Source organism: Babylonia areolata, chromosome 13 (assembly GCF_041734735.1).
Source record: "Babylonia areolata isolate BAREFJ2019XMU chromosome 13, ASM4173473v1, whole genome shotgun sequence".
NCBI lineage: Eukaryota > Metazoa > Mollusca > Gastropoda > Neogastropoda > Buccinidae > Babylonia > Babylonia areolata.
Genome location: NC_134888.1, coordinates 28794360 through 28817330, shown reverse-complemented (window position 1 = coordinate 28817330; position 22971 = coordinate 28794360). Strand labels below are relative to the sequence as shown.

General features: G+C 45.7%; 1 protein-coding gene across 3 annotated transcripts in view; it reads left to right on the top strand.

The window, feature by feature from the left end:
- LOC143289188 (FERM, ARHGEF and pleckstrin domain-containing protein 2-like) overlaps positions 1-22971 on the top strand; it is a 132701-nt gene that overhangs the window by 43395 nt on the left and 66335 nt on the right. For 2 of the 3 annotated variants that reach the window (XM_076598119.1, XM_076598118.1), the window contains 2 exons: positions 919-993; positions 6715-11613. In XM_076598119.1, coding sequence (XP_076454234.1) covers positions 919-993; positions 6715-10768 — 4129 coding nt within the window. In that variant the 3' untranslated portion in view covers positions 10769-11613. Of the gene's footprint in view, positions 1-918; positions 994-6714; positions 11614-22971 lie in introns of those variants that run through there. The other variant, XM_076598121.1, reaches the window with a different exon arrangement.

Below are 22971 nucleotides of genomic sequence, written 5' to 3'. Positions count from 1 at the left end.
CAATAGAATGATATTCATACTGCTGTTTCTCTGCATGCATAACTTGAAATAACTCTACAATAGAATAATATTCACAGTGCTGTTTCTCTGTGTACATAACCACAAATAACACTGCAATAGAATGATATTCACACTGCTGTTTATCTGTATACATAACTGGAATTAACACGACAGTAGAATAATACTCACACTGCTGTTTCCCCTGTACATAACCAGAAGTACCACCCCAATAGAATATTATTCACACTGCCGTTTTTGTGTGTACATAACCAGAAATAACATTATGTAGAATGATATTCACACTGCTGTTTCTTTGTGTACATGACCAGATGTAACACCCCACCAGACTATTCACTCTGCCGTTTCCCAGTGTACATAACCAGATGTAACACGCCACCAGACTATTCACTCTGCCGTTTCCCAGTGTTCATAACCAGAAGTAACACCCCACCAGACTATTCACTCTGCTGTTTCCCAGTGTTCATAACCAGAAGTAACACCCCACCAGACTATTCAGTCTGCTGTTTCCTAGTGTTCATAACCCGAAGTAACACCACACGAGACTATTCACACTGCTGTTTCCCAGTGTTCATAACCAGAAGTAACACCACACGAGACTATTCACACTGCTGTTTCCCAGTGTTCATAACCAGAAGTAACACCCCACGAGACTATTCACACTGCTGTTTCCCAGTGTTCATAACCAGAAGTAACACCACACGAGACTATTCACACTGGTGTTTCCCAGTGTTCATAACCAGAAGTAACACCACACGAGACTATTCACACTGCTGTTTCCCAGTGTACATAACCAGAAGTAACACCACACGAGACTATTCACACTGCTGTTTCCCAGTGTACATAACCAGAAGTAAGGCAACAGAACACTGACAGAGCTGTCTTTCTCTGCCTCCACAGGTACAGTGGCCGAACCCAGAAGGAACTGCAGGAGTATGTGCGGGAGACGGTGGTCAAGCGGCCGCAAGTGGAGAGGTGAGTGTTGAACACGTGGCCCTCCCTCTGCTGATTCCTGTCAGTGAACAGAGAGCTGTTGGTCTTTGTTCCTGTGTGTGCACTGCTCATACCTTTGGCCCTTTCTCCTTCTTCTGGTAGCAAAAGAGTGCTTGCTTTGGAAAGAAAGAGAAATGTGTGTGTGTCTGTGTCTGTGTCTGTGTCTGCGGCTGTGTGTTTACTGTGTGTGTGTGTGTATGTGTGTCTGTGTGTTTACTCTGTGTGTGTGTGTGTGTGTGTGTCTGTCTGTCTGTCTGTCTGTGTGTCATTTTATATGTGTGTGTTTGTGTGTGTGTGTGTGTGTGTGTGTGTGTGTGTTTGACTTTATGTATGTGTGTTTACCCAGTGTGTGTGTATCTGTGTCTGTGTGGATGTGTATGTGCCTTTGTGTGTGTTTAATCTGTGTGTGTGTGTGTGTGTGTTTGCTGTGAGTGTTTGTGTGTGTGTGTGTGTGTGTGTGTGTGTTTACTCTGTGTGTGTGTGTGTGTGTGTGTGTGTGTGTGGATGTGTGTGTGTGTGTGTGTATGATCTCAAAGATTATATTTAAATGATTTAATGCTTCTTAAACTGACACACTTTTTAACAATAGGCCTTTCTTTTTTTTCTTTTGCTAGCAATGTATCAAACATTGTAATGTTACTGGTTATTCCTTTTATTACAGGACCTACCAACACTTAATCTTTTGTTGTTGTTTTTGACGTACCACACATGGATAGCAGGCTGTAAGTTTTGTTAAAAAGAAGAGCTTTTATGGAATTTCTGTTGTTTGCTGATGCTCAAAAGGTTTATTCTGCTTTCACAGCAGTGTCTTCTCATGCACTGAAAATATCATTGTGGTGAAATATCAGTGGCTTCATCAGTTCTCATTCTCATATTTTCTTAAATCAGTCATCTTTATGGAATTCAGTAACATGATACTGAAAACATGACTTGACTCAAAAGGTGAAAGAAATCTCTGACTGGAATATATGTGTTATTGTCATACAAGTTCTCTTTTTTAAGGATTTGTGAGTTTTCTGTATTCTCATTTGTAAGTCCAGGTGAGTTTTTTTGATCCAGTCAGTCCTTTGTTCTGTTGTTTTCTGTGTCCTCGTCGTGAAGTGCTGATTGTTCCTTGGTTCTTCAATTACCTGGTTTCTCTTTATTTTTTTTACTTTCATTTATTCACTTATCATTATTTTAAAATTCTATTGTATTTTATTTTATTTTCCCTCAAGGCCTGACTAATTGTTCTGGATTATGCTGCTGGTCAGGCATCTGCTTAGGAGATGTAATGTAGCACATATTGATTTGCCCGGATGACGGGCGCAATAGCCGAGTGGTTAAAGCGTTGGACTGTCAATCTGAGGGTCCCGAGTTCGAATCACGGTGACAGCGCCTGGTGGATAAAGGGTGGAGATTTTTACGATCTCCCAGGTCAACATATATGCAGACCTGCTAGTGCCTGAACCCCCTTCATGTGTATATGCAAGCAGAAGATCAAATACGCACTTTAAAGATCCTGTAATCCATGTCAGCGTTTGGTGGGTTATGGAAACAAGAACGTACCCAGCATACACCCCCCCGAAAACGGAGTATGGCTGCCTACATGGCGGGGTAAAAACGGTCATAGACGTAAAAGCCCACCCGTGTGCATATGAGTGAACGCAGAAGAAGAAGAAGATTTGCCAGGATGCAGTGATGCCTCCTTGAGAAACTGAACTGAACTGAACTTTGTTTCTCTGGTTACCGACTCAGTGATTATCTCTGCAAAGGGAGTGTACTATTGTGGCCAGTCTGTCTGTCTGTCAGGGATCCTGACACAAACCTGTTGTTGTGAACAGTGACCACTGTGCAGTGTCTGTTAGTGTAGAGCTCAGTCTGGAGTGGGTCTGTGACAGCTGAGGAAGATTTCCGAATGGCACAGCCATTGATTGCTCAAAGTTAGCCTTCATTGGCTCTGAGGAGAAATAGAGTTGTGGTTGACAGCCTCAGAGTTATGTTGATATCTGGATTAAATCTGGACATGGGTGTTTATATGTTTCTTCTTCTTCTTTTATTTTGTTTTTATTTTTGTTTTATTTTATTGATTTTTATTTTTTGCAGATGATTTATTGTTCATGTGTGTTGTTCTCATGTCAAGCTGTCAGCTTGTCGTCTCTCTCCTTTTAGAAGCAGGAGTCTGTTCTGTGTCTTTGTGTTTCTGGTCTGTCACTCAGTTTTTGTGTTTCTGAGAAGTTGCCTTGGGGATGGGTTTTGCTGTTGACATGGCCTTCATGGTGAAGTCTGCGCAAACAGCTCTTGGACTTTTGGCTTTGCATTTGTCATTGTCATTTGACATTGCTATAGTTGTTGAGTTGTCAATCATTTGACATGCCATGACCATTGTACAATCATTTGACATTGTCATGGCTATTGCATGCCATGGCTATTGTTCCATCATTTGACATTGTCATGACCATTGTATGCCGTGGCCATTGTTCCATCATTTGACATTGTCATGGCCATTATATGCCGTGGCCATTGTTCCATCATTTGACATTGTCATGGCCATTGTATGCTGTGGCCATTGTTCCATCATTTGACATTGTCATGGCCATTGTAATTTGTATGCTGTGGCCATTGTTCCATCATTTGTCATTGTCATGGCCATTGTATGCCGTGGCCATTGTTCCATCATTTGTCATTGTCATGGCCATTGTATGCCGTGGCCATTGTTCCATCATTTGACATTCTCATGGCCATTGTACTGGTATCATTTGACATTGTCATGGCCATTGTACCATCATTTGACATTATTGTGGCTGTTGTCATGGCCATTGTAAAATCGCTTGACGTTGTTGTGGCCATTTGCAATCATTGACATTGTGATGGCCATTGCACTCTCATTCATTGGATATTGCAATGGTCATTGTACAATCATTTGTCATTGTCATGGTCATAACACAATCATTTGACATCACGGTGGCCATTGTACAATCATTTGACATTGTGATTGTCATTATATAGTTATTTGACATTATGATTGTCATTGTCCAATCAACGGACCTTGTAATGGCCATTGTACAATCATTTGACATTGTGATGGTTGTTGTACAGACATTTGACATTGTGATGGCCATTGTACAATCAATCATTTGACATTGTGATGGCCATTGTACAATCAATCATTTCACACTGTGATTGTTGTTGTACAGACAAATGACATTGTGATGGCCATTGTACAATCAATCATTTCACACTGTGATTGTTGTTGTACAGACAAATGACATTGTGATGGCCATTGTACAATCAGTCATTTGACATTGTGATTGCTGTTGTACAGACATTTGACATTGTGATGGCCATTGTACAATCATTTGACATTGTCATGGCTGTTGTGCTGTCAGTCATTGACAACATGAAACAACACTGTTAAGACATGTTGGTCGTTAATGTCAGTTAGTATTTGTCCATGAAAGTCAGTAAAATGGGCAGCATTTTCCTGAGATACTGGAATTGAGCGGCCCAGATTGATCCATCATTTGTGTGTCTCCTGATGAATTGCTTTAACAATACTTCTGTCATGGTGGTGCCTTTTAGACGTCGTTTGTCTGCTGGTGTAGTTGGAACTGGTGTTGTGTTCCTGGTGTTAGTGACTGTGGTTGATGAAAGCAGAAAATGTCCGTGTGGGGCACAAAGGGCTCAGTCTCAGCTTAACTGCATTGCACTGCTTTCATGCCTTCAGCTTTGAAGCTTTAGAGATCATCAGCGGTCCTAGATTTTGGGGCAGCATTTTCTTTTTCTTTTTCTGATTTTGTTTCTCTCTCTCCCTCCCTCCCTCCCCCCACCTCTCCCTCTCTCTTTCTCTCTCTCTCTCTGTGTGTGTGTGTGTGTGTGTGTGTGTGTGTGTGTTAAAACTCCATCTGTCTGTCTGTCTGTCTGTGTCTCTTTGTGGAAGAGTTGGGGAAGGGAAATGTGTGTGGTGACCATGATGGGTTCAGCTCTGATTTCCTCTGACTTTTGATTCACCCAGTGAGTGTTGATTTGTCTGGGCTCTGTCATTAACACTTGACCACTCAGTGCAACCCCAGTCATTCTAAATACTGTGTCAGGTTGGTGTGCAAGACTCTTTTGTCTCAGTGTTCATCTTGAAAAAGAAATCCTTTAATTTCTTAGATGTTACTTGTTAGATTTGAATGTGTTTAGCTTGAAAACGAAATCCTTTGATTACTTAGATGTTTGATTTGAATCAATGTTTGTCTCGTTGCTGAATAGGATTCTGCGAATCACTTTTAAGTTTGTAATCTCTGTTACTTGTTGTTGTTTTTGTTTTTTGTTTGTTTGTTCCTTTTTTGTTTAAAATCAAATGTTGCAAGATTTAAGTAAGAATTCTTTGGTAGTTTTTATTTATTTTTTATTTTAGGATTCTTTTAGATAGTTATTTCAGATTTCAGTTGCTTTGTTACATGTTGAGAGTTTTGTTTAGAGAGAGAGAGGTTGCTTTTGTTGTTTGTTTTTTAATGACAGATATGTTATTGGGACATATGACGATGGCATAGACTGGGATTCTTTTCCAGGTTTTGAATACTGTGTGACACAGAATGAAAGACCTAGATTTAATTGTAGGACACACATGAAAGTAGGGGCTAAGACCTGGGAGTTAAACTTCAGTGTGTCACAGAGACCAAGATCTAACCGTAGGACATGAGAAAGTAGTGGCTAAGACCTAAGACCTGGGAGTTAAACTTCAGTGTGTCACAGAGACCAAGATCTAACCGTAGGACATGTGAAAGTAGTGGCTAAGACCAAAGACCTGGGAGTTAAACTTCACTGTGTCACAGAGACCTAGATCTAACCATAGGACATGTGAAAGTAGTGACTAAGACCTAGGAGTTACACAACTGAAGTGCCCCGTATGCACCCCATGGAATGCGGTATGCACCCCATGGAATGCCCACTCTTTTGAGCAAGACATACAGGGTGAATAGCCTGGATCTAAAAGTTTGATACCTTGAATCATGTCAGTGACGCTTTTTGGTCTTGACATTACCAAATTGTTTCCCCTGCAGAAATTGGTTCCTTATTTAATATGCCTGATTCAGAGTTATTCCATGATGGTCAGGACTGAACAGGTATTTGTGTCCATGGGTAAAGGGCTTTTTACCTTTCCTTATCTCCTCCAAACCAGATGTGACTGAATCAGTACAGATGGTTGTCATGGTTTGGGTTTAACAAAACATTAATTGGAACATATCACAATATTGAATATATCACAATTACAGATAAACAGGACAACAAGAAAATCTTTTACAAAGTTCTGTCCTGAGTATGTGACAAATGTCTTCACAGCTAGAAGTTTGAAACTAACCATATGCAGTTTTCAACAAAACTAATGAAGGGTGGAGTTTAAAAACCTATTGGCTGGGGACTTGACCCATTCAACTTGGGAGAATTTACAGCCTGGGCAGGCTCCCATGACATACTGATGCGGAAAAAACAGAATTATACAGTTCTCTTTCCAAATTATGTGTGGACACATCCAGAAATACTATGGTTCATGCATATATTGGAACGTGAAAACTGTTTCAGTGAGACAAATTTTGCCACCAGATCTATGCTGGATGAGTTATTATGGTCAAGTTGTTGAGGGCTGTGGTGTTGGTTAAAGAATGGTGGTGTGGTTCGAGGACACGCGAGTCCCGGAGCTAAAAACTGAAACATCTGTCACTGTTTGCCTTCCAGGTCAACCAGCGGCCGCATCTCCAGCCGCAGCACTAGCGTGACGCCCAAGATCTCCGCCAAGCCCACCATGCACAACTCCTCCGACCTGCACAACTCCACCGCCTCCAGCGGCTCCCACATCCTGGAGTACTCCTCGCCCCTCCCCCCCCTGCCCCCCACGCGCCTGGAGACGGCTGAGGTCCACTCGGACTCGTCCATGTCTGGCAGCCGGTCTCTGGGGTCCCCACGGCTGGAGCACGGACTGTCTGCAGACTCTGAGGGTGGCGACCTCATCAACCAGCCTGTGGACGTGGCTGCAGTGGACGCCCGCCTCCCGCACTCGGACTCCCCAGGTGCCGACTCTGACGTGGATAAGTTTGATGATATCCCTCTCTCTGTCTCTGACCATGTAATCCTCCCGCCTGAGGTCCCCTACTCTAAGCTGATCCAGTCACACCTTCATCACGACCTTGATGACAATGTGACGGACGCTGATGTCGATGATGAGTTTGAGATTGACGAAAAGCCCCCTAACCCTGTGTTGTCAGCCAATCAAAATGCTCATGACGATGTTGATGGTGGTGGTGGTGAGGGTGAGGGTGAGAGTGGGTTAGTGGGTGAGGGAGCTAGAGGGGAAGTAGGTGGCAGCATAGAGCATGTTAACAGCCAGTCACTTGCAGCAGCACAGCTGATGGACGGAGCCCCCAGCAGGGTGGGGGAGGAGGAGGAGGGGTCAGCGGTGGAGGGGACGGTCAGCGATGTGGCTGTGGTGGCCGGCAGGGAGGAAGGGGAGACAACAGGTAAGGTGGTCAGTGAGGAACCCCCGGTGCCTGAGGAGTGTGGTGAGCCAGACAGTGCACAGCAGGTGGATCAGGCAGCTGCAGCACCTGTTGAAGATCAAGTGGCGCAGGCTCCCGTCCCCCTTCCCCCGGTGACCCCAGGTCCAACACCCCAGGTGGCTGAGCCCCACCAAGGGGAGGTAAGCCGAGGGGAGGGAGGGACGGTGACGTCGGCGTCCAGCGTGTCCACAGGCAGCCTGTCCAGCGCAGGGCCCCTCCTGGTGGAGGCCGACCTCAACGAAGACATCCCATACGTGCTGCACCGCCGTCAATACAAAGACAGTGACGACCAGCAGGAGACCACTCTGTTCAGGTCGGCTGAGACCCCATCCCCCCAGGCCACGCTGTTCCGACAGTCCCGCAGCAAGAGTCCACGGGGCCGCCTCTTGCATGAGGACTCCTGCAGTCCTGAGGGGCGCTCCGGCAAGAGCCGCATGGACCGCTCCCCATCTGCGGGGCGGAGGATCGAACTAGTGCACTACAACAAGCTGCCAGCGAGGGACAGCTTCTCCTCTGTGGATGACACAACCAGCCCCACGTTTGAGAAGGACTTCCTCAAAACTCACGTCGACAGCCCCCAGGTGGAAAGCCGGCCGCTGGTGTCTCCTTCGGACCTGAAACCTGTGGATGGGAGAGTAGAACCCAGACCAGAGAGAGCAGAACCCAGACTGGAGGGGTCCCCCAAAAGGCAGCCGCCGGTTGCTGACCGAAAGGAGGAATCTCCAGTGATTCAGATTGCTGCACCCCCCGACAACAACGAGGACTTTAGCAGAGAGCCTGCTCAGGACGAAGCAGTTGTGAAAGCTCAGGAAGAAGTGGTTGTGAAGATTGACTGGTTGGACTCGGAGCGACAGACTGCGAAAGAAAAAGCTCAGGATGCGGTCAGAGAGACGGACACAACAGCAAGGCCAGTGCCGGCCGAGGACCTAGTGGTCAGTCCTGACTATGTTCCACTTGTGGTTGTTGCCGCAGACACTAAGGACAGGGGGGAGAAGGAGGAGTCTGGTAAAGTGGTCAGCCCTCCACCCGTCCCACCCCCACCCCCGGACACTGTGGTGGAAGAAGAAATACTCAGACCCCCATCACCACCACTACCGCCTCCTCCTTCATCTCCCCCTCTGCCTCCACCCCCACCCCCACCCCCGGCGAATCCCACAGTGGGAGTGGTGGAATCGAACCTGAGCCCAGTGCAGCCTGTGGTAACCACGGTCAGCACCAGCGTGGTCACCGCAGCCAAGCCCCAGGTGGCTGCCAAGCCCAAACCACCCCCCGTCATGCCCAAAACCACCTCACTGTTCAAGAAGCCGCCAGTGGCCCCCAAGACAAAGAGCATTCCCATCAAGCCGCCAAGGGAGACCAGTCCTCTGCCCCAGCCATCGAGAGAGCCAGGTCAGTCTGGTCCTCCACCCGTGCCCTCAAAACCGTTGCCACCAATACCGTCATCATCATCATCAACAACAACATCAACAAAAGCACCATCCAACCAGCCACCACCACCACAGCCACCTCCCATGATTTCCCCTCCTTCAGCAGCGACGGCCGAGGAGCAGGAGTTCCCTCCCCCACCCAGTGAGATGACGTCATCCATGATAAGCGTGTCGAGCGACCTTGACCTGGACACCCTGCCCCCCCCTCCCTCTGAGCTGCTGATGGACTACTCCTCCCAGTCGTCGGGGACCTCCCCGGAGTCTCCAGCCTCCCTGCCCCCCCTGCCGCCAGAGATCTCCACCACCCAGGCCCCCACCACAATCTCAAGCTCCACACCGGCCAATGAGAAGCGACCCAGCAGCATGTCCTTGTCGGGGACATCCCTGACCGGGGAGCAGAGGGCGGTAAATGGAGGAGACAGGGGGTGGATCCAGCAGCAGGGAGAGGAGAAGCCCAGCACCCAGTCCCTCCCCCCGGCCACTGACGCCCAGAGGATGATGGACCTGCCCTCCCCAGCAGCGGCCTTGATGTATGGTGACAGGGACAGCCCACCGTCCAGACCCGAACCCCCAGCTCCGGCCCTCACCTTCACCACCTTCAGGCCTGACCCGTCTGAGGCGGACTCTGTGGTGACGGTGACAGCCACCACCACCACCACCATGACCTCAGTGCCGTCTGTGTCTGTGTCTGATCTGGGAAGTGGCGGCAGCAGCGCGGTCGGCCCGGCATCTCAGTCCAACCTCAGCACCAGTCCTCGAGACTCCCACAAGCGATGGTCGCTGGAGAGGGTGGAGGAGGAGGAGCCATGGGTGGAGGGAGGTGGTGGAGGTGTAGGGGAGAACGGGGGGGAGGGGGGGCGGTCGAGGCCAGAAGCCAAGCGCGTCAGCTGGCATGAGGAGACGGACGTGGGGCACAGTTACCATAGTGACGTCAGTTTGGCCGTGCTGCCCAGCCCCGTGGATGAGGTGTCTTCCAGCAGCCCTCACCCCACCGACATCCTGGACACATTGGAGACCCTTCGGCGCCAGGGCTCAGAGAGCGACTTGACCTACTCCGGCAGCTCGGGGTCATCAAGGGATGGGGAGGAAGACGGGGGATGCGGCACGGCCAAGGAGGTGTACCTGCAGTATGCCAGCTCCAAGGGCTTCGGGGAGTCCAGCAAGGACACCACCATTGACTCCGGCATGGGCGAGATGTCCAGTGAGGGCACCGCCCCCACCACCACCTCCACCTCCTCCACCACCTCCACCACTGCCCACTACCAGCACGAGTCGTCCCCCCTGGACACACTGGAGCGCCTGGCCTCTCTGGAGGGCAGCTTCCTGGGTGAGGACCAGCATCATCATCAGCGCAAAACCAGCATGGACGACTTCCCTCCTCCGCCCCCCTTCCTGCGCTCAGGGGGCAGCACCAGCAGCTCATCCTCCTTGGAAATGGCGGCAGCGGCGGCGGCGGTCTCCATCGTGGGTTTGGCTGACAAGCGGCACAGTGTGGACCCCCTGCTTCACCTGGAGGGGCGGGACCTGGTGGAGGTTTCCTACACCACCAGCGAGAGCGAGAGCGACTTTGACGAGGAGGCCGAGACAACCAGACTGCGCAAACTGTCGCTGGAGTGTGAGGGGGGCGCGGTGGGAGGGATGGCGGAGGAGGAGGGAGAGGGGGTAGGGGTTGGGGGGAGAGGATTGGGGGGTGAGAAGCTTCACGTGGTGTCAGGCGGTCCGGCCTTCCACGCACCGCGGCACAAGTCACCCCCGCCTCCTCCTCCTCCCCCAGCCTCCTCCTCCTCCTCTCCCTCTTCACACAGCTGATAGCCGGCCAGGCTTTTTTAAAGTGTGTATGTGTGTGTATGTAGGTGTGGGGGTATGTTTGAGGGGGTTTGGTGGTGTGTGTGTGGGGATGAGGGGGGTGGGGGCAGGGAAGGGGGGGTTGCAGTGTCTGTACAGCACTTAGTCCTGTCTGTTCCCGGTCACTTTAATTGTAGTCCTGTGTCCTCTTTGTCTCTTCCTGTGTCCTGATGATTCCTGTTTCTTTGTTTCATCCTGTGCCCTCTTTGTCTCTTCCTGTGTCCTGATGATTCCTGTTTCTTTGTTTCATCCTGTGTCCTCTTTGTCTCTTCCTGTGTCCTGATGATTCCTGTTTCTTTGTTTCATCCTGTGTCCTCTTTGTCTCTTCCTCTGTTCTCTGGTGATTCCTGTTTCTTTGTTTCATCCTGTGTCCTCTTTGTCTCTTCCTGTGTCCTGATGATTCCTGTTTCTTTATTTCATCCTGTGTCCTCTTTGTCTCTTCCTGTGTCCTGATGATTCCTGTTTCTTTGTTTCATCCAGTGGTTCTGTGCGGGTTTGTGGTTGGTTCCAGTTCAGCTGGATTGCTTTGTTCTCTCACTGTGCTCAGTGTGCATGTTGCTGCAAAACAAAACCATCACACACAACTGTGTTCACACAAACCTGTCTATCCTTGTTCCTTTTGTTTTTTTTTTTTTTTACTGTTCTTATGAATCAGTGCTGGATATGGAAACAGCTGTCAGCACGATTGAACCTCTTGTTTCTGTATGTGTTTTATTGAACGTCTGCTTCTGTATGTATTCTACCGATTGAATGTGTGTGGATAATGTGTGTTTGGGAATGTGTGTAGGTGCTGTGTGATTGTGTGTGTGGTTGTGTTATTTGAGTGTCGTGGGGGTGGGTTGGAGGGGGTGTGTCCTTGTGAACTGGCAGAAGGTTTTTTTTTTTTTTTTTACATCGGTTCTGAGATGTCACTGCATACTATGTCAACACAGAGTCTGTGTGTGTGTGTGTGTGTGTGTGTGTGTCACTGTGTGTGTGTGTTGAGGGGAGGAGGTTTGTGGAAGGGAAGGTGGATAGAGAGGGTAGTAGTGTGTTTAAGACAGTGACATATGTATTGTAAACTTTTAGTAATCAGTCCTCTCTCCAGAACAATTTCTTTTTTAAAATTTTTATTATGGTACATGTGCATACATATATATGCATATATATATATGCATGCATACCCACTCACATCTATGTACGTAAGTACAGACTTTTCAGTATACACACATCCACACATGCGTGCACAGACAGACAGACACACACACACACACACACATACACACACACACACACACACACACACATATATATAACAATTTTTTAACTCTACATTCTTTCCTGTGCCTCCCTATCTGCATCCACCTACACACACAGGCGGCACATACAGACAGTGAAATAAGGGGGAATGCATTACATGGTACACACACAGGCGGCACATACAGACAGTGAAGTAAGCGGGAATGCATTACATGGTGCACACATAGGCGGCACATACAGACAGTGAAGTAAGGGGGAATGCATTGCATGGTGCACACAGGGGGCACATACAGACAGTGAAGTAAGGGGGAATGCATTACATGGTACACACACAGGGGGCACATACAGACAGTGAAGTAAGGGGGAATGCATAACGTGGTACACACACAGGCGGCACATACAGACAGTGAAGTAAGGGGGAATGCATTACGTGGTACACACACAGGCGGCACATACAGACAGTGACTTACTTTACTTACTTATTCCTCTTGATTCCGTGGGGAACATAGGGCCGCAACAACACTCCTCCAACGCACCCGGCTCTGGCTGGTCCTCTTCAGTTCGGCCCACGTCATTCCGGCCGCCCTTGTCTCTGCCTCAATGCTTCTCCGCCAGTTCTGCTTCGGACGGCCAACTTTCCTTTTCCCCTGTGGGTTCCAATCAAGAGCCTGTCTTGTGATGTTTGTTGCAGGCTTGCGTAGTGTATGGCCTATCCATCCCCATTTCCGTTTCTTGATTTCCGTCTCCAGTGGGGCCTGTTTTGTCATGTTCCAAAGTTCTTCATTGGAGACAACCTCTGGCCATCTGATGTTCAGGATGTTTCTTAGACATCTGTTGGTGAATGTCTGAAGCTTGTGGGTGCTGGTCTTTGTCACTCTCCACGTCTCTGAGCCATAGAGTAGAACCGACTTCACGTTGGTGTTAAAAATCCGGATCTTGTTGCGGATTGAGAGGGCTGTCGATCTCCAGATTGGTAGAAGGGTGTTGAAGGCGTGTCTTGCTTTGTTGATACGGCTCTTGATGTCTTCGTCCGTCCCCCCGTCTTTGCTGACAACACTGCCTAAGTAGACAAATTTGTCAACCTCCTTGATGTTCTCTTGGTGTAGTTGCACTGGATCTTGCTTCTTGTTGTTGACCCTCATGACCTCTGTTTTCCCAATGTTGATTTGGAGTCCAGTCTTCTCAGCTTCTTCTGCCACACGACATAGTTTCTCCTGCGCATCTTGCTGCCTGTGGGAGAGAAGACTTATGTCATCTGCGAAGTCTAGGTCCTCCAGCTGTTTAGTGAAAGTCCACTGGATGCCTGTCCTCCGATCTGCTGTAGACTGCCTCATGACCCAGTCAACCACCATCAGGAAAATGGTCGGTGAGAGCAAACAACCCTGACGGACGCCGGTTTGCACACTGAAAGGTTCCGTCAGTTTCCCATCGTGGATCACTTGACAGGTGGCGTCTTCATACATTTGCTGGATGATGGTTACAAACTTTGGTGGAAATCCATAGTGGTACATCAGTCTCCAGATGACATCTCGGTCGACACTGTCAAAAGCTTTTTGAAAGTCGACGAAGACTGTGTACAGGGGGGTCTGCCACTCCAGGGACTGCTCGATGATGATGCGCATGGTTGCGATGTGATCCGTGCACGAGCGATCTTGTCGGAAGCCTGCTTGTTCGTCCCGAAGTGTCTTGTCCAAAGCGTTCTTCAGTCTCTCAAGGATGATTCTGCTCAGTACCTTGCCCGGAATAGACAACAGCATGATTCCCCGCCAGCTGTTGCAGGATGAAAGGTCCCCTTTCTTTGGCAGCTTTACAAGATGTCCTCTTTTCCAGTCTTTTGGCACTCGCTCCTGTTCCCAGATCTTGCAAAGGAGAGGGTGCAGCATCTCAGACAGTGAAGTAAGGGGGAATGCATTACGTGTTACACACACAAGCGGCACATACAGACAGTGAAGTAAGGGGGAATGCATTACGTGGTACACACACAGGGGGCACATACAGACAGTGAAGTAAGGGGGAATGCATTACGTGGTACGCACACAGGTGGCACATACAGACAGTGAAGTAAGGGGGAATGCATTACGTGGTACGCACACAGGGGGCACATACAGACAGTGAAGTAAGGGGGAATGCATTACGTGGTACGCACACAGGGGGCACATACAGACAGTGAAGTAAGGGGGAATGCATTATGTGGATGCAGGCCGGTCACGTGTCCTCTCCTTTCAAACCTCACACTGCTTCATGGAAAACATTTGAGAACAAGAGTACGCCAGTGGAAGAATTCAGCTGTTCTTGTACACCTGTTCAGAGGTTGTGTTATGAATATGAATTTGTTTAGGAAGGAGAGAGTGATCACAAAATCTGTAATTATATCATAATATATGAATTGGTTTGTTAAGAAATACATGTGATCACATCATATATATATATATATATGATTTGGTTTGTTTAGAAGTTAAAGTGATCACATGTCATATACATACATATTATATATTTATTTATACTCAAGAGCTTGTCACTTTTATTTATTGCTCATACACAAAGCCAGTATTGAAATTGGATTCTGTGTAAATGGAGAGTGAAAATTTCGGTGCATACACTGCCATGTAAACCACTGGAGTATGGATACAGTACTCTGATATACCAGTGTCTTGTTTATTAGAAATGAACCCTCTGTAACAGATCTGTCTGCAAACATTTTGTGCTGACAACACTAGCCCCAGCTTTGAGTGTTTGGTTGCCTTTATTTATTTATTTATAATTCAGTAAGTGTTCATAATTGTTAAGTGATGACTGAATGTTAATTTCTGACTGTTTATGCTTGTTTGTTTGCTTTAAGATAGATGGTATTAATTAATGAAAGCTTGATTCTTAACTGGAGGCAGTATATGTTTTTTCTTCTTAAGTTTTTAGCTCTGGATTTCAGTGAAGATTTTCTCATCATGCATTACATTTTTTTTCTCTCTTTCCTCACATACACATACATGCATGCACACATAAGCATGTTAATGCACACAGACTCACACATACACATACACATTCGCACACAAGTACATGCACACACACACACGCACGCACGCACGCACAAGCTCAAGAAGTTGACACTAATGACAGATCCTTGGAAAGGTTAGGATTCTTTTTTTCATAACATTACATGTTGACTAAATTTGTTTTTTGAGAAGTGAAAGACAGTGGTTTCAGTTTTCATCAGGCATCAAAGCATGTAGACTGACCACATGAAAAGGGGAGGGGTTTATACATGGTGGGGGAGGTGGGGGAGGGAGGGGGATCAGATACCACACCTCCATGTACTGAAGACTCCGAACACTGTTCATTGTCAGGTATTGTTTGAGAGCATACCAGACACTGGAGAAGAGATCAACCTTGAAACTCATCGGGAGAAACCATTCACACAGAAATGTGAAATAGGTATTCACTGTTGGGACTGGGTTAGAACATTACCATGTGGCAGTTAGCATGAATTAAAAGCTTATTTAAAGAGAGAGAGAGAGAGAGATAACAGTTACCATTTCACAGGTTCTTCTTTTTCTGCGTTAATGGGCTGCAACTCCTACGTTCACTCGTATGTACACGAGTGGGCTTTTACATGTATGACCGTTTTTACGCCTCCATGTAGGCAGCCATACTCCGCTTTCGGGGGTGTGCATGCTGTGTATGTTCTTGTTTCCATAACCCACCAAATGCTGACATGGATTACAGGATCTTTAATGTGCGTATTTGATCTGCTTGTGTATACACACGAAGGGGGTTCAGGTACTAGCAGGTCTGCTTATATGTTGACCTGGGAGATAGGAAAAATCTCCACCCTTTGCCACCAGGTGCCGTCACTGAGATTCAAACCCACTACTCTCAGATTGAAAGTCTGATGCTTTAACCAGTCGGCTTTTGCACCCGTCTCACAGGAACAGAAAACATAAAAAAATTTTAAAAGTAAAGTAACAGAAGAGATAATGCATAGCTGACAAACTCCCCTTTTGGGATAAATTCAGTGGTTGTTTCTGAAGGAACAGACTTGGAAAGGGTGGAGGGGGTGTGTGGGAAATAGAGGGGTGGGTTGGGGGTGGTATGGGGTATAGGGTGGCGTTTCTGGCAAGTTTGCTTTTGGCCAACAGTGTAGCAGTCTCATGAAAGGATTTGAGATTCAAGTGGGTTTTCCTTGATTCATCTGTTTGTCACATTTGGAAACGAGGATTTTTGTTCAGATAATGAAAAAGAGTGAAATATGTGTGTGTGTGTGTTATTGAAGAGGGGGTAGGGAGGGAGAGAAAGAGAGACAGAGAGAGAGTTTACTGACAAAACCACAGCATCTGTTCGGAGGGAAGAAAGGGGATGGTAATAACATCCTTGCTGTCATCCCAAAATCAGTCTGTTGCAGTGGCCCAGAAGCCACTAAACTCCTTGATTCTTTTTCTTTTTTCTTTCTTTCTTTTTTTTCTTTTTTTTTTTTTTTTTTTTGCTTTGATTTCTTTGTTAAATCTGTTTTATGCCAGAAGATTGGTGACTATGCTAAAGACTAGCAATGCCTCACTGGTTGTTTGCACTCGTATTGTTTCGTAAAAGGCACTTGTATGTTGCATGTTTGGATATGATATACATAAAATCGGTGACTGCACTTTATACATATTGAAAAAAAAAAGAAAAGAAAAAAAGGTGTATATTTGACTGGTTCTACCAGAAAAGAATCAGATCTCGTGTACATAGTCTGTGGTGTGTGTGTGGGTGGGAGGAGGAGGAGGAGGGGGGGGGGGGGGGAAGGGGATACGTTCAAATAGAAACCGCTCTTTGCTTGGCCACTAAGTGTGTGTTGTAGTGTTGTGTAGAGATGCCCATTCACCAGGCCATGTACTGACGGTCCTGTGTATCACATGAAGACTGTCTCTATATTGTTTAATTGGTTGTCGTTTGGTAAATATATATATCTGTAGATCTATAAATAGCAATAATTTCTTTTTAAACATGTATCAGAGCAGTAATAATGATGACTATTTTCTTGATGAGTTTTTTTTTTTCTTTCTTTTTCCTTTTTTAAAAATATTTGTAGGGACGATGTTCTCTTTTCTGCAAAAAGGAGGGCAGCAGTGTTTTTCTTTCATCGCCTGTATTTGTTTCTAGCAATCACTATGAATGTGTTAGCGATGTGGCAGATGAAGGTTTGATTCTGTTTGGCTTTATGATCCGTGTGGACAGTTTCAGTGTGGTGTGTAAAAGGTGTGGAAAGAAGTGTGATGTGTTTGGTGTGGACAGTTTCAGTGCAGTGTGTAAAAGGTGTGGAAGACATGCGGTGTGTAAAAGGTGTGGAAAGAAGCGTGATGTGCTTGGTGTGGACAGTTTCAGTGCGGTGTGTAAAAGGTGTGGAAAGAAGTGTGATGTGTTTGGTGTGGACAGTTTCAGTGCAGTGTGTAAAAGGTGTGGAAGACATGCGGTGTGTAAAAGGTGTGGAAAGAAGTGTGATGTTTGGTGTGGACAGTTTCAGTGCAGTGTGTAAAAGGTGTGGAAAGAAGTGTGATGTGTTTGGTGCGGACAGTTTTCAGTGCAGTGTGTAAAAGGTGTGGAAGACATGCGGTGTGTAAAAGGTGTGGAAAGAAGTGTGATGTGTTTGGTGTGGACAGTTTCAGTGTGGTGTGTAAAAGGTGTGGAAAGAAGTGTGATGTGTTTGGTGTGGACAGTTTTCAGTGCAGTGTGTAAAAGGTGTGGAAAGAAGTGTGATGTGTTTGGTGCGGACAGTTTTCAGTGCAGTGTGTAAAAGGTGTGGAAAGAAGTGTGATGTGTTTGGTGCGGACAGTTTTCAGTGCTGTGTATAAATGGTGTGGAAGAAACACTGGGATGTTGTGTGGTGGTGGCTGTGGAACCTGTGTTGGCAGAGCAGTGGGTGTGGTAAATGTGGGTAGCTGGGTGGGTTGATTGGTGGTAAATGTGGGTGGTTGTGGAGTTGATCACATCATTGGTGGGTTGGTTGGTGGTAAACGTGGGTGGTTGTGGAGTTGATCACATCATTGGTGGGTTGGTTGGTGGTAAACGTGGGTGGTTGTGGAGTTGATCACATCATTGGTGGGTTGGTTGGTGGTAAATGTGAGTGGTTGTGGAGCTGATCACGTCATTGGTTTGTGGTCATCACTTTCTCTGCAGGCTGCTTATTTTCCTCTGGGCTTCATGGCTGTGTGTGTTCCTTCTGCTCATGCTGCACTGACTTTTCATGGGGTTGAGACAGATGGAGAGGGAAATCAAAACTTGTTTGTTTGTTTTTTATTGAGGGAAAAAGAATAAGCATTTATTGGCCTGTTTTCATCTAACCTTCATTAAGAAAATCTATAAATTAATCAAGGGAATGGGAAAAAAACCGACAACAAAGAAAACAACAACAAGAAGAAAAACTACAAAAAACAACAAAAAAAGAAAGTAGATACGTACACATCATGTTGCAACACTAACAGCAATGAAAATAAAGACAAGCTGCATAGAAAATACACAACTCTCCACAAAAAACGTTGATGATGGAGGGAAGGAAGAAGTTAGGAAGAAGAAACATAGCAAGGGAGAGAGAGAGAGAGAGAGGGGGTGGCGGGAAAGGGGGGGTGGGGGGTGGGGTGGGGGGTTGAGAGCAGAGACAAGGACATTGAGAAAACATTTGTTTTTCAGTCTCAACAATGTCAAGGAATCAGAGAGAGTGAGGTACCCAATCACATGTAGGTGGAGTGAGGAAAAAGGGAGTAAAGTGCCTTTCCCAAGGACACAGCATCATAATGATAATGTACATTTATATAATGCCCTTTCTCTCTAAGAACTCAGGGCGCTTTACATGAAAGAAAAATACTACAAATCATTCATGACCACTCTTTCTCAACCCCGCATTCCAGCCCCCCACTCTCCCTTTTTCACTCTTCATGCATCCAAAATGAGCTGACATGGGTGGTGTTGGAGAATAAGGAAGCTGAGAGTGCTTATATGATAGTTTAAAAAGATGTGTTTTTAGAGATGAGCGAAAAGCAGAGATAGAATCAGATGCACAGATATGATGAGGAAGGTTGTTCCAGATGTGAGGAGCAGCAAAGAAGAAAGAACATTCACCAAAGGTTCTTGTATTGACAAGAGGAAGTTTCAAAAGGTAACAGTCAGAAGAAGAGCGGAGATTTCTTGAAGGAGTGTAAACACTGATAAGGTCAGAAAGATATGTAGGTCCTGCGGAGTGGAAAGCAGAATAGCAGAGACACGCAGCTTTGTATTTAATTCTTGCTTCAGTGGGGAGCCAATGTAGACTGCGGAGATTAGGAGAAATGTGATCAGTACGTGGGACTCTGAGAGTAAGATGGGCAGCATTGTTTTGAAATTTTTGGAAACAGGGCCTGAAACCCTGATCACTGGTGAACACTGGATCAGAAGTCCAGCATGTAACCACTTCTGCCAGGGCAGCTTTGTAACCAAGTCAGTTTGGCAGCCATCAGTTTAGTCAGTTAGAAGATGGACCACAGGGCTGTTTAACAGTGTTACAGAATCCAATCTGCTTCATTTGCACCTCACTGGACAAACCAGGTTTTTCCTGGCGAAGTTGATGTTGTTATTCCAATCTACACATTACATCAGAAGCGATTCACGTGGATCTCGGCTTGTTTTGCAAACTTACGACTGTGTGTGTTGGTGTATTGGATTTGCTAGGAGTTGTGAAACTGCTGGCAGGGTGGAGGAGGTGTGAACTGAGCTCTCTCCAGTGGAGGTGTGGTCATGCTGTCTTTGTTAATATCCTTTAACCAGTCCAAGTCTCTTCTCAGCTGTACGAGCGAATGTGGGAGTGGCAGCCCAGGAACACACAAGACAATCAGTGTGGGGCGCTGAGTTAGATTATCTCTTTGGTGTCTTTTAATTTTTCAGTTCTTGTGCTGAATGGGTTTTTTTTTGGAGGGGTGTGGGGGGGTGAGGGGGGGTGGTGGTCATTGTTGTTTTAAATCATGGGTTAGATTGGAGTTTTTTTATTTACTAATTTTTATTTGTTTATTTAATTTTTTTTAATTTACTTGATATTGAGTTCCCATGCTGAAATATATTTCTTAAAGTCATGGTTTTGATCCTGATCGGACACAACTCAGTGCTGAAGGCTATATAAGGCTTGTTTGGAGAAAATGGGGAGAGAGGGTGATGATTCTTGTTTCTGGTATTGTTCAACAAAGAAAGTCACAAAGAAAGAAACTATTTAGAAAAAAAAGAGATGTGGGAGGATGGGGTTAACTGCAGCCTTTATTATATTTTCATTAAAAAATCTTCCAGTAATGCTTTAAGCTTTACAGTAAATCCTGGTTTCTCAGCAGTACTGTCTTGGCTTCTACATTAAGGTGTGTGTTACTTTTACCCTGCTTTGATTAGTATTTTATTTCATACCGTATTGAAATCTACATTTGTGATATTTTTATCATGACATATGTCGCGACATAGCAGTCATCTTTTGTGCAATAGCAGCTTCTACACTGTTTCACTTTCAGCTGCAGTATTTGGATAATGTATCATCCAAAAGATAACTATGGTATAGTGTTTATTTTCAGTATCAAAGGGGAAGAGGTGTGGTGTGTATTTTCAGTATCAAATGGGGGACAAGGTGTGATGTGTATTTTCAGTATCAAAGTATCTGGTGTGTGTTGTCAGTATCAAAGGGGACAAGATGTGGTGTGTATTTTCAGTATCAAAGGGAAAGAGGTGTAGTGTATATTTTCAGTATCAAAGGGGACAAGGTCTGGTGTGTATTTTCAGTATCAAAGGGGCAGCTTCTACAATGTTTCACTTTCAGCTGCAGTATTTGGATGATGTATGGTGTAGTGTTTATTTTCAGTATCAAAGGGGATGAGGAATGGTATGTATTTTCAGTATCAAAGGGGACAAGTTGTGTGTATTTTCAGTATCAAAGGGGACAAGTTGTGTGTATTTTCAGTATCAAAGGGAAAGAGGTGTGGTGTGTATTTTCAGTATCAAAGGGGACAAGTTGTTATGTATTTTCAGTATCAAATGGGACAAGGTCTGGTGTGTATTTTCAGTATCAACGGGGACATGGTCTATATTTTTAGTATCGCACACACACACACACACACACACACACACACACACACACACTCACTGCAAGATATCCACATGTATTATATGCTAAAATATCCTTGATTTACATAGGAAATGTATGAATTTTTTAATTTTTTATAGAAATCCTGAGGAATTTAGATACCTCTTTGAAAAAGCAAAAAGACCCCTTAAAAATATACAGGATATGTTTCAGCATACAAATTACATGTTTATGGCTCCTTGTCTTTATGCCTGTTTCATTTTTTTCCCCTTTCAATTTTATTATTGTCGATTCTGATCTTCTGCCAGAAGAATTGATGTGTGCTATATGTTCCTTCTGTACCTTGAGGTCATGATAAGCAGAACATGTAGGATTGTGTCTTCTGTACCCAGAGGTCCTGTTTAGCACAACATGTATGGTTGTGTCTTCTGTACCCAGAGGTCCTGTTTAGCACAACATGTAGGGTTGTGTCTTCTGTACCATGAGGTCCTGTTTAGCACAACATGTAGGGTTGTGTCTTCTGTACCCAGAGGTCCTGTTTAGCACAACATGTAGGGTTGTGTCTTCTGTACCCAGAGGTCCTGTTTAGCACAACATGTAGGGTTGAGTCTTCTGTACCCAGAGATCCTGTTTAGCACAACATGTAGGGTTGAGTCTTCTGTACCATGAGGTCCTGTTTAGCACAACATGTAGGGTTGTGTCTTCTGTACCCAGAGGTCCTGTTTAGCACAACATGTAGGGTTGAGTCTTCTGTACCCAGAGATCCTGTTTAGCACAACATGTAGGGTTGAGTCTTCTGTACCCAGAGGTCCTGTTTAGCACAACATGTATGGTTGTGTCTTCTGTACCATGAGGTCCTGTTTAGCACAACATGTAGGGTTGTGTCTTCTGTACCCAGAGGTCCTGTTTAGCACAACATGTAGGGTTGTGTCTTCTGTACCCAGAGGTCCTGTTTAGCACAACATGTAGGGTTGAGTCTTCTGTACCCAGAGATCCTGTTTAGCACAACATGTAGGGTTGTGTCTTCTGTACCCAGAGATCCTGTTTAGCACAACATGTAGGGTTGTGTCTTCTGTACCCAGAGATCCTGTTTAGCACAACATGTAGGGTTGTGTCTTCTGTACCCAGAGATCCTGTTTAACACAACATGTAGGGTTGAGTCTTCTGTACCCAGAGGTCCTGTTTAGCACAACATGTAGGGTTGTGTCTTCTGTACCCAGAGGTCCTGTTTAGCACAACATGTAGGGTTGTGTCTTCTGTACCTTGAGGTCCTGTTTAGCACAACATGTAGAATTGTGCATTTTGTTAGTTTCATGGGCTTTAAGGACTGTGGCTTTTCAGTCTTGTGCTCAGAGTTGCACTTGACCTTTCTTTACGAGATTGTCAGTGGGTGTTCAGAGATGCCAACAGTTATGATTTCACTGTATTTTGTTATGCTCGATCGCAGTTTGTTCCAATGTTATGCTAACCTGAAAATTTTTCAGATGAGTTCATTTTCGACGACCTAACATGGTCTCAAGAAACTGGACAGTGGAAAACAGACTTAATGTAACAAACAGCCTCCAGTGGCAGTTAACACTGTGTTGTAGGTAGGCCCAAGTGTTTGTATGCCTTGTAGATAAAATGTATGTTTGCTGATGTTGCTCAGAGTCTGAGTATTCCAACAAAATTCAAAATGTTCCTACCAAATTTCCTGATTGTTCCTGCAAACACTTGACAGGGGTTGGCATTTCTGGGTATTTCCCTGCAGTGAAAGCGGAGGATTACATAATGTATTTATAAGACAAGAGGCATATTAGAACAGTGACACATAAAGACACACCAGTCCCCCACAGCGTCATCTCACAGTTCACAAGGAACAACTTGCGCTGCT